Genomic DNA, 12,208 nt, shown 5'->3' on the forward strand with positions numbered 1-12,208 from the left:
ACATGAACAAACTAAAGTCTGTGGGGAATAAACAGAGGGCTATAGGTAGCATCAGCCCTCATTTGAAGGATCAGGAAAAATTAAAACTTCCCCAAATTTTAGGCAGAGGAGTATGCATAAAAACAGAACAGGCAGTAGCAGGGAATTTATTTATTCCTCCTTAATCCCCCTGCCACTCCCATAGCACTAAGCAGAAAGATTATGGGGAACTCCAATGATAAAGAAAAAATATGGGGAATTTCAGGGTCACACCAGTGTGGCAAAGGGACTTCAGATATAGAAAATTTCCTAAAGAGAAGTTGTGATTATCTTCCTCTTTCAGAGGTGCACACCACAACAGCCACACCTTTCCCCTTAAAATATGTAATTAGTTCATGTAAAACATAAATGTTTTACACAAAACATAATAAAACACACCATCTTTTGGACTCTGACCTGCAGGAGCTGGGAGAAGCAGCAGGTGATGTCCACGTCCCCACGCCTGGTCCACAATAGAAAGTGGAAAGAAATTGCCATCCCTGGGGAAAGGTAGAACTTCTGGCCACCAGTACAGGTTTGTAGCAGCACCAAGGGACACAACCTGGGATTTCATGGTGACAGCCCCAAGCTCCCAAGGTCTCTGTGGGAGCGGACAGCCAGCTTCCCAAGACCCCATCAGGCAGACTGAAGCTAGTCAGAAAAACATCCTGTTTCACAGCTGCTCCAGGCAGTGCCTACCTTGGCTTGCATTGTTTTGGGGTCCTGGATGAAGTCCCAGTCCTTCCCATTCATGCTGTAGGCCACCTTAAACTTCTTCACAAAGGAACGGGACTCAGTGGTGGTCACACTGTCCCCTCCACGAGCCCCCTGGATAATGACGCCTTTGATGTTCTTCGGGACACCAAGGTCCACCTGCAGCCACTCCTCCCCAGGCTGGGCTTGGGGCACACGGGGAAACCAGCCCGAGCGGCTGCTCACCAGGCGGGCCATGCTGGGAGACCAGTCATAGCCTCTGATGGAAGAGGCAGAGATCTGTGAGTCAGGAATGAGGCCAGAAAGCATTCCCAGCAAGTTGGAGCAGGGTGAATCTGCAGGGAAGGAAAGGTCATGAACAGTCAGGGTAATTGAAGGGGCATGCTCATGGTTCTCCTCACAGCATTAAGCTCTGGACACTAAACCAACACCAAAGGGCATTTACCCCTCCCTCCAGAAGCTGCAGTCCTGTCCCTCCAAGTGCATCTCTTGCCATGGATGCCTCCATGCTAGTCACAGTGTCACCATTCCCACCGCAAGGAGCCATGAAGTGGCAAGGGACAGCCCCCTGGGACAGGCTGTTGGAGGGACAGAGGAGCACTGAAGCCAGGGCGAGGAGAAGACTCTCACCAGTGATACGGCAGCCATACAGCTCCAGCCTCAGGGCAATGCCGTTGTGCCAGGTCTGGGGACGGATGCGCACGAAGCGTGTGAGCACTGGGCTGTGGATCTTGTTGAGAACCACCTCTGTGGCATCCTCATTGGCCTGAAATGTCTGCAAGGGAAGGGAGGCACAAATGTACACTTCCACACACTGTTACATCCTCACCAGATAAGCAGTCAAAATAATCTCAGCAGGGAAAACCAAGGAAAGGCTTTCTGGTCAGGGCCAGCCTCCAACCAGAGCAAGCACCAGAGGCTTGCAGGGACATGTGAGCCACTGTGAGGACAGCATGGTGGATGGACTCACCTACCAGGCAGGAGGGCCAGGAGCTTTCTGCCTGACTGCCTCTCACAGCACTTTGAGAACCATGAGCACCTCAGACTATCAGGCCCCAGCTGCTTCAAGCTTGCCCCGAGACCTAGATCTGCTCCAGCACAAGGGACAAGATGCCCCCAAATAGGCTGACCCCCTGATGCATCCTTACACTGAGCTCCACCCGGAAACATCACGTGCAAGCCATGGTGTGAGCAGGAAGGGTGCCCCTCTGCCTGGGGTGACAAGCTGCTGCCTCACTCAGCCCCTTGCCTTTGCCTCTCCTGTGCACATGCAGCCTGCCACATGGAGACAGCTTTTCAGGAGTTTATGATCCCACATGGTATGAAAAGGCTGCTCCCTTACCAGATGGCCATAATCAATAACTACCAGATGGATGTTAGATCCACCTCTTCTGCCCATTTTTTTAATAGGCTGGACAAGGACTGGATACATGTGTTTCTATTTTAGGCTGCAAAGCCATAGTAGGAAAGAAAAGGGAGGGAAAGAGGAAATACCCAAGGGGAGGATAATTTTCAACCCTTTCTCTGCCCCAGCATAAAGCACTAGAGCTCACTGACCAAGGCTGTAGGCATTGCCTGCTTTCACTCCAAGCACTTCAGGACAGGGCTAGACTATCCTCCCATCTCAGCTAGGAACCACATCCACATTGAGATGCTGGCTGGGTTCTTCTGCAAGCTCCCACAATGTGTATGTGTACTAAGCACAAGAGTTCCCAGTAAGTTTATCTCAGGAAAGCAGGAGAGTGTAATCTCTGCCACCAGTCTCTTGTGGGAGGCAAGAGTCAAACAACTGAGGACAGAAGAAGGGGTGAGGCAGTATTCTGGCCTCTTGCCTTGAATAGCAGCTAGGAAGCATTTTGTGAGCCTCCTGTGGCTCTAGGCTTGCAGATGGCACATGTTACTTCTCTTCTCCCAGGATCCAGCACGGCAGGGTGTGCAGAGGGTGTTTACAGGGCTGTTCATGGCACCCCAGCTAGCTCTGGGCTGCCCCTGCACATCACCATCCACTCCTTCAGCAGTGGATGGAGCAGCCACTCCATAGAGGGAATCACTTGCAAATCTGGCTAGTAATTGGGATGAGGGGTTGATGTGAACTTGAGCAGAAATGCTAATCTAGAGAATATATATCATGCTGCTACCGTTTAACAACACAGCATGGTTTATGTGTTTTTAATATCCTATTTTATCCTGTCTGACCTCACTTCCCATCTTTTTCCTTGCTCAGCAGACACCAAATACCCTTTTTTTCCAGCAGGAGGGCTATAAGAAGAGTGGTTACTGTGAAACACTCTCCAGGCATATGTGTGTGTGTGTCTTGTAAACCCGCAGGCACAGACACACAGACACACACACAAACAATTTTAAAGGATATATTTCCACACCACAGCAGAGCCTTCAGCTTTATGCCAACACAGAAGCTGACACACAACACCTTATCTCTGAACCTAACACCGGAGGACAGGAAATGTTTATCTGAGCCAGTGCAACTATTTTAGCATAAGGAGCAGCATGTCAGGTCAGACCAAAGGTCTCTCTGTCCCAGAGGATGGCTCCTAATGGTGGCCCCAGCAGATGTCCAAGGGCAGCAAGTCCAGTCTTCTCCTGGCAACCTCTATTTGCTTCCCACTGTCAGCAGTGTGAAGACTTCATGAGCCAAAGGTTGCATATGGACCAGCATGTTTAACAGTCACTGACGAGGTTTGCTGCTCTTTTTGATTTAACATGTTTCAAGTTTTGTTCTTTTTTAGCTCACTTCACACATACAAGCATCAGGGGCCAGAATCCAAATTTACACCAGCATAATTTGTTGCTGACTTCTGCACAGTCAAGCTTGACAGAAAGCAGAAGCAGGACTGAGCCCAAAAACTTTATCACTGCTATAGGCATCACTGAAAACATCTCTTAGATGACCTTGGTCTCAATTACTTGCTTCCAAGAAGAGCAATTTCAATTCTGCTTTAGATTAAAAAATCAGCAACTTACTCAGGCTAGATCACATTCAACAAGCTATGAACTCTGAATCTGGGCCATGACACTCCAGACTGCCAGCTTGTGAGGGCAGAATTGGCACCTGACTTCCAGCTGTGCTGTCAGCTGCTCTGGTAGGATTCCATTGAACCTCGCTTCTGAACAGCCCCAACTGATCACGGCAAGTCATCGCTTCGCACCCTGTTCAGCATAACACAGAGGGGCCACTTTCAGAGGGCATGTGCTTGGTGCTGTTAGAGACCTGAGGTATTCCCACATGCCTGCTCTTTCAGCCTCCTTCCCAAGTGGAAATGCATTGTGAGTCTGCAGGTCCTGATGCTGCTGACCAGGATCTGACCCTGACCGTCTGGTTTCCCTGTACTGAAGTCCTGACCCCAGAGCCCCAGCACACTGTGGAGAGAGGCCCATTGACTTCAACAGGCTCCACATCCTGCCTCAAATTAGCACTCACAGCATAGGAAGAACTAGCAAGAAAATGTGTGAAATTGGGAGTGCCAAGAAAGCAAAGATTTCTTCCCTCTCTACCAAAATAGAACATTGCTATTCCTCCCGTCCTATCTGCTTCCCATCCCACTCAGCACATATTTTGAGCCAAGTCTTCGAATGGTGTAAATCAACATATCACCATCGAAGTATAAGAAGTCACAGTAATTTACACCAGCAGAAAAAAAAATACCTGGCTGTGATCTAGAGAGATAGATAGATAAATAGATATACACTCAGTGGAGAGCACACATGCCTATGCACATGAACACACGCTGAAGGGTGATGGAGCCAGAAGACGAATGGGAAAACCATTAACAAATTAAAAGCACCTTCCAAGAAACAGTCAAGGGAGCTCTCTTTCACTGCTGCATCAAAGAGCTGCCCATCTTCTCCTCATACACTGTATGTTTACTTCCGTTTTAGTCCAGACAGCAGGTCTGCATGTGAAAGTAAATTGATAATCAATGAGAGCTGACCTGCTTAATTAATTTGCTGCAAGAAAGCAAGTGGTTAGGGAGAGGCTGTAAAAGTAGGGGACATGATGTCTAGGCTAGAGGAGGACTGCAAAAGTTTTCCGTGTGCATACACATGCAAGCTCCACAGCAGCATTTACAAGTTGCATTTCTGACATGTTGGAACCATCATAGGGTGATGGGGGGGATTGCTGAAGCTACATTAGTTCCAGTGGATATGGGAACTGTGCCATTGACAGCTTGGAGTGAAGGAGATGAAGGACAGGGAGACAAAAAGTGCCATGAAGTTGAAGAGGCAGCGAGTCAGGGAGGGGGTAAGAGGTAACCTCTCTCCTGCTTTATTTGTTATGCTGCTTGGCCACTATGCAATTTCTTGGGGTGCTGAAGAAAGTGGCTGAGGGAGGAAGAGGAGAAGGCCAAGGACAGCAGCAGCCCTGCCTTCATCCATACGTATGTGTCTCTTTGGACCCACTAGATTTACTGCAGGATTATGTTACTCCTGTGGAGACAGAGCTCTGGAACAGAGAATGCTAACAGGATTAGGGCTTCAGGATTTAGACAGAGAAGCATGAAGGAGAAAAGTAGGGGAGATTATTTTCCTTGTCAGATAGGGAAGGCATAAAATGGGGCATGTTTGATGGTGGGAGGATTCTGGCTCAAGTGGAGGGTGGATAGTTCTGGATTTATTAAATCCAGGAACAAGGAGTTAAAAGAAAAATGATACTTGGCAACACTTAACAAAGCACTGTGTCTGGGCAAGGCACACTGTGCTGGGCTGGGCTTGCCAGCTCCGTGTCTTTGAGAGGCTCCACTCAGATTTGGGAGTCATCAGGGACATGAGGAGTGGTACTATGTTAGCCTGCAAAGGAGATATCGGGCCCAGAAATACAAAGCTGCAGCCTTGCTAGGAAATTCAGGGCTGTAATACTCCCCAGGTACTGCACCAAGGGTGAATGCACAAGTCTGCCTTTGGCAAAGCCTGATGTCTTTGTCCTGCCTAAGAAAGCAGCAGAAGCAAGCTGGGACCTGGATGTTTCTGGGCAAATCCTCTGCACCATGTCTCTGCACAGAAACACTTGTGGCCCTCTGGCTCATTGTGCCAGCTTTTCCTTAGTTTTCCAGATAAAAAAGCCACAGGACTTAAAGCTTTTCTCTCCTTCCTCAGGTGAGTAAATACAGGAGACCTAAGAACTGAAAAGACAGAGGAACACTCCTAAGGGAAGGCACAATGGTCTCCAAAGAGTCATCCTCAATATTCACAGCCAGCACCAAAAACCTCTGATGTTCCCAGCTGCAGTGTACAGCTGAGACCCTGCTCCTTGCAGCAATTCAATCTTTGTGCAGCTACCACCTGAAATGCCACTCAGGAAAGTTAACTAATAACAAGCACAAAACCAAAATAAGTAAGAAATGAAAAATACACATCAGCTGGATCTTGCTGCCATTTCTCATACATTGACTTCTACAGATTCTGAAAATTTTACACACAGATCAATGGAGGCAGTGAGAGCAGCACTCATCATGGCCCAAACCCACTCCAAATCCTGAAATCCATCCCATCCCCAGTCCCTTGCCACACTAGATGATTCCTATGAGTTCATCTCCACAGTTACTAAGACGGAGCAGCTCACAGCACATGGGAGCCGGAACCCAAGATGCTACAAAGAAGGAAGAGGATCAAAATGGATGAGAGCTTGGTTTTCTGATAAAATCCTCATAGTTGAGCCTGTCCAAAGAAAATGGACAAAAATAAAAGGTCAAATCCTGCCAGGTGAAGAAAATGGCCAAAACCAAAAGGTCAAATCCTGCCAGGTGCTCTTTTCCTTCCTTGGGTTCAAGAAGAGTTGTTGTTTTCTAAAGACATTTGCAAACCATTAGATAAGATCTGGCACGCACACCAGGGCTGATGCCTGGAAGATAACCTCAAACCTCAGAGGCCATCAGCCTGGTCCCAGGTCCCAGGTCACAGGAGGTGGAGGAAAACAGAGTGGGCAAGAGCCAGACCAGCTTTTCTGCAGCAGGGTTAGTTTGGCCCTGTCCTCTGGTAGGGGCATGCTGGTGAGGATGGCACGTGGTGGTGGCCATTCTCCTCCCTGCCTCCCCTCTCAGGGACAGACAAGAAGACAGCACAGAACCTCTGGCCAGGTTGCTGGGTTAGCCTCCCACCCTGGCCCCATGCCTGAGGGAAAGACAGAGCACCAGCCCCGGAACAGGGGGATGTCTGGGCCAGGCTTTGTAGGGACTGGGCTGCCAGGAAGGAGGAAAACCTAGCAGGGATGGGGTGGGAAGGGGAGGGAGTGTGTGTGGAGCTCCACTCCTGCCGGCTGCCCTCCCACTGCCTCCCCATCCCAGAAACATAGCAGTGTTCGGCACGGAAACAGCCCAGCCAGCCCTGTCTGCTGTGAGCACATATTAATCACATTTTCCGCTGCTCCATCCTGCCTTTCCCGTTTCCCTTGCTGCTGAGTGCCAGCAGCTGGGGACTCAAAGGTGAGCCATCACATTTGCAGGGAAACACCCTGGCCCCACTGTCATCTGAAACACCGGAGGGAGGGGAAGCAGGGGGCAAAAGAGAGGCAGTGAGAGCTTCCCATCCTCTGCAGGGAGCATCATCCCCTCTCCACCCCCCTGCACTCGCTGGTTTTCTCTTGCATTAGCTCCTCGATGAAGATGTGAATGTTAGCTGACCCGCCTACACGTGGCAGAGCACTGCTTTTGGCCCACAGAGCTGGCAGAAATTCTGAGCAGTGCTTGGTACACCCCGTATGCCTATGCGTGCATGTGCATATATACGTGTGCATGTGCAGATATATGCATGTGCATATATGTATGTGTCTATATATACATATATATATGTGTGTGTGTGTGTTTGTATCTATCTGCATGTATATAGAGAGTCCCTGTCTGTCCACACCTTCCCCTCCCTCCCTGCTCTCATGGCACCAAATCAAGCTGCGGCAGACTTGATGAATCCCTTTGGCATGGTTTGCTCCAGCGCTGCAGCCTGGGCTGCACCGAGCTCCGCACTGATGCAGGGAGGGAGCTGCACCTTGAGCACAGACATCTGGGAGCTTGTTTAGCACAGGAACAGCAGGATTAGTGTGGGCATGGAATGTGGGACCAGCGCCCCCCCGGCACCAGGTCTGTGAGCAAGTGGCCTTGGCCTGGCCCTGCTGTAGCTCAGCAGCTGGCAGCCAGTTGTTTGGCGGGGCAGGAAAGCAGTCACCCGGATGCGAGGGGTAGGCGAGCCACCAAAAAGCAATTACTTATCCTCCAGCCTTGGGAGGTGTCTGGTACATTAAGGCCAGAATGTGGGAATGAATAGATACTGGAATAGAGGAGTAAAAAAGAAGAGGTTTGATTTTTTCCACTTTTTTAATGAAAAGAGAAAACAGAGTAGAAGAAAGCTGACAGAAATCAAGGGCCAAGTCCTGAAATGGTGACAATTCAGATGGTTGTAGGATTGTTTTGGATTGACACCAGCCAGGCTTTAGGGTCTTGCTGGAGCAATGTAAATTGGCTGAGCAGCACTGAAACCAGTCATGCTGTCCTGCTCCACCCTGGCTGAGGGTGCAGTGTCCAATGCCCAGGACTGCAAGGATGGAATATTTATTCTCCTCTGCAACTAAAACCACCCTCCAGGCCAGATTTCTGCTCCAGATAAGACTTGAAAAGATAAATTTATTGCCAGTGGTTATTTGGAACACTGAGCTGTGTACGTAGCTCATCTCTCTGTCCAGCATGATGAGTATATCCTGCCTGACTCAGCTTACAGAAAAGGTCCCAATGAGACCCCAAACTCACCTGGGGTGAGGAGAGAGATGGCCCTGGTTCACAGAAAGGTCTGCTGTGACCAGTGGGTCCTGGTAGAGCACAGAGGCTCCACACCACTGCATGGGCACTGTGTTAGGGCTATACATGAGCTCTGCCATGAGCTACTGTCCTGGAGCCAGCGCACCCAAGATCTGGGGCAGCCCAGCTGAGGACTCCCCTATGTGGTGCTGGACTGCCCTGTGCCTCCATTTCCCTACTTCTAAAATAGGACTCACACTCCCTCACTGGCACACGAGGAGCTGAAAAACTCCAAATATTGCGGGTATGAAACCCTGATAGGTACCTCTGCACAGTGAGGACTCATTCTGGGAAGCAGAGGGAATTTGAACCTAAGACTTGTGGGGAAGGGGAAATCACACAGCCCGGAAGGGAAGGAAATGTCTGGATGAATCCTGGACAAGGCAGGCTACTGCATTTCGTGCCAGCAAAGGGAAGGGACAGCTAATTTAATAGAAGTGCTGAGCAATCAAAAATGACTGGGACATGTGTGTGGGGGGAGGTGTGTGGGACCCAGCCAGAGTTCACACAGACACACTATGGCACATCAACAGGGAGCACCTGAACACATCAGCAGTGCTGGAGGGTGCCACAGAAGAGCAGAGAAGCACTTTCTTGAGGCACCCTTAACCAGGGAACAACCACGTGACCAAAGCAATAGACAGAAAAGCCAGCCTGGCACCATGGCTACCTTAACCCTCCTCTCCATACACTTCCCATGCAGACCACTCCAAGTTTATCTTTCCTGGCCACACACCAGCATCCATATGGTGTGAAACAGATGAACACTCATACCCTCCTTCCTCCTTGCTCCCACCTCTGTGGGTGTCCCAGAAACACAGCAAGAGCACGCACAGCTCCCAGGGCTCAATGCACCCAATTCTGACCATGCCTGCTTAGCGCAGATCTCACAGCTCTGGCAGCCTGAATTGTTTCTCATTATTTATTGCTCATTTTGTTCTCTGGGATGGTGCAATTGCCTCTTAGGATTTGTGCCCTTTCATTTCCAGGCCTCAGTAACTCCTGAACTACAGTTTCATGTGGTTTTGTGATTGTTAACCCAGCATGCAGACGGGTCTACGACCACAAAAGCTCAATGAATCTTATATGGCAAAACACAGGCTGTGAAAACATTTTCTCCTTCATTTGCAGTCAAAGAACATACTCTCACCACCATGAACGATGCAGCAGCAGCCAGGTTTTCCAAGGAATAGTGTTTCCTCATTGCTGTGCAGAGGAGAAAGGACTATTTCTGCTCAGAGCATCATCAGTCTTTTAGCCGCCATCAGAAAAAGGGTCCCTCACAGATTAAACCCTCTGGGCCTGCAAAATCTCTGTTCTCTTCCCTCTTGTTGGCTGCAAGACTCACCAAGGTGCAGGAAGAAGAGACAAAAAGGACATTACCTTGTGGTTTTTCCCGTGTCGGTACATCATCCAGTCCTCCCCATTGGTGCTGACCTCCAGCTTGTAGGTACGCACATAGTAGCCCTTCTGGGTTTCTCTTGAGATGGCACCCTGTGTGGCAATGGCTGTGAGCACAGTCAGGAATTGGAGGTCCACCTTGCCAGGGGAAAAAGGGACAAGAAAGAGAGTGGTGACCACCTGAGAGTCCAGAGTGGCTAATTAGTTCCTCTCTCTGTCTCTGAAAAATTAAAAGGTGCAAATTCAGCCCGTCTCACTCTCTCTGGGTGCACAGTTCAACATCCACGACCCTTGCCAGGGCTGACTTCAGCAGGATAGAACCCTGGGACAAGAGTAGCTAAGGATCTTGATGTCTGTTTATATGGGACCATCACAAAGCCTTCTTCCTGCCTCAGACCAAGCAATAGGATCTGCACAGAAGAGCACATCCATTAAAGCAGGACAGAGACTGACTTTTTCCATGTAAAATAAAAGCATAATATCCAATTAGCAAGTGCTGCAGCTCTTGGTTTTGCCCTGCTGGTTTTTTTTCCTGTTTGTTTTACAACATGGGTTGAGAAAGGTCAGCAGAGCTGGCTTAGTAGCCCTGCCATGAATGAAGAATGAGACGTCTGCTAGAGGCAATGACATTCAGCACCTCCTGCTCGTAGTGCCCTTTAGCAAGCAGTGTCTCCCGGCGATGTGACACAGCCAGAAGCTGTGTGTGGACACACTGTGGCTCTAACCAGCTCCCAGGGAAAGCCTTTGCTCTGTCAGCCCCCCGCCTGACATCAGCCCGCTCACGCTCCCTGCATCGCTGATGAGATAAATATTATTCTAGTTGTTTTTCTATGCACCCTCTGGAGACTTTGGTCCTCAGGCCAGTGGTGGAGTCAGTGGCCCTTGTAAGTGGCAGAGGTCTCTCAGTCTCTGTCAGTCTGATGGAAAGTCCATCAAGGTTTGGGCAGAAAGGAGGGGCTGGGAGAGAGACAGCGGATGGAGTCAGTCCTTGTGCGGGCAAGCTAATGGGAGAGCCAGCCTGCCGCATTTCACCGAGGCACTGCAGCTCCCCTGCTGCTTCTCCCCATGAGCCAGAGGCAATAAAAAATTCAACAGCCCTTATGGTCAAGGGTCAGTTTAAGAGCGTGACACTCCATTTGGTGGGGGAAGAGGCGAGGGGGCTGGAAAGGTACCTGGAGGTACTCTTTGTTGCTGTCTACAATGGGGGTCCAGCCGTTGTCATCACTGTTGAGCCGGCTCTGCTGAGGGGTCCATCGCCCATCCGAGTAGGTGGAGGAGGCACTGATCTGCATGTTGGAGATCCTGCCAGACTCCATCCCCAGAGGCACATTGCACTGGAAGTCTAGAGCAGAAACACACATACACAGAGATTGGTTTACACTCTCAGTACTTCACCCCCGAGTGAAAGGCAGCTCTGAACTAATCTCTCCAGCTAACCCTGAGCAAAGCTGCCTGACTGGAAAGATGAACAGATCTGCACCATCTTGCAGGTTGTGTGTTCACAGATGGCACTGAAAAATTATAGATAGGGCAGCTTTGTGTTTGCATGGCCCTCTGAACACTAATACAGTCTGGATCTTTGTCCCTTTCTCTATCTTCTTCACCTTTGTTCAGTTTTGACACAATTCTGTCCCTTGCCTGCCTGCACGCCACCAAGATGTTCCAAGTACCCTTGCCACAAAGCTCCCATTTTGAGGGCTGTAGGTCTAAGCACTGACAAGGCAAGGAATACAGACAGACACATAAGGAGGGTGCTTACTGTTGCCGGCAGGAACATCAAGGATTGGAATGGGCAGCTCTAAAGGTTTTGTGAGCATGTGAGAGCAGGGATGCACGTGTGTTTGTGTCTGTGTCTATCTGCATGCACTGTATGTGGTATCAGGCCCATAGGGATTAACCAGACAAGATTATGAAAGACACTGTTATGCTTTTGTTTGGATCTCCTCACTTCTAAGGCTTTAGAAGTCACAATTAGCTCATTTTTATGGCACATCTCATCTATTTTAGAGCAGCTGTCCTGTAAAAACAATACCAAAGAAATCAGTGATAGAAAATACTGCATGGGTGCAAACGTGCTTCTGCTGTAAACCAACGGGGCTCCACCAAACTGCCTGTGTTTTTTAATGTGGTCAAGTCAACCTTGGATGGAAATGATGGGCCAAGTTAGGATGTCAGTGCTATTATTAAACTTTCATTTTACACCACCATAAAGGAAAACAGGCCTGGCACTTTCATAAAGGCTCTGGTGCTTGATTTCTCAAGCTTTGTGTTCAACA

The 12,208-nt window shown here is 49.4% G+C and overlaps 1 protein-coding gene across 7 annotated transcripts in view; it reads right to left on the bottom strand.

Moving 5' to 3' along the window:
• The window catches only part of NRP2 (neuropilin 2), an 89,107-nt gene that overhangs the window by 41,981 nt on the left and 34,918 nt on the right, over window positions 1-12,208 (bottom strand). For all 7 annotated transcript variants that reach the window (XM_071434735.1, XM_071434739.1, XM_071434737.1 and 4 more), the window contains exons 6-9: window positions 11,105-11,274; window positions 9,915-10,070; window positions 1,363-1,507; window positions 718-1,067 (exon numbers count right to left, since the gene is read on the bottom strand). In XM_071434735.1, the coding sequence (XP_071290836.1) occupies window positions 718-1,067; window positions 1,363-1,507; window positions 9,915-10,070; window positions 11,105-11,274 (821 nt within the window). The remainder of the gene's footprint in view (window positions 1-717; window positions 1,068-1,362; window positions 1,508-9,914; window positions 10,071-11,104; window positions 11,275-12,208) is intronic.

Source organism: Agelaius tricolor, unplaced genomic scaffold (assembly GCF_023055355.1).
Source record: "Agelaius tricolor isolate 1412-34295 unplaced genomic scaffold, bAgeTri1.0.p SCAF_10, whole genome shotgun sequence".
NCBI lineage: Eukaryota > Metazoa > Chordata > Aves > Passeriformes > Icteridae > Agelaius > Agelaius tricolor.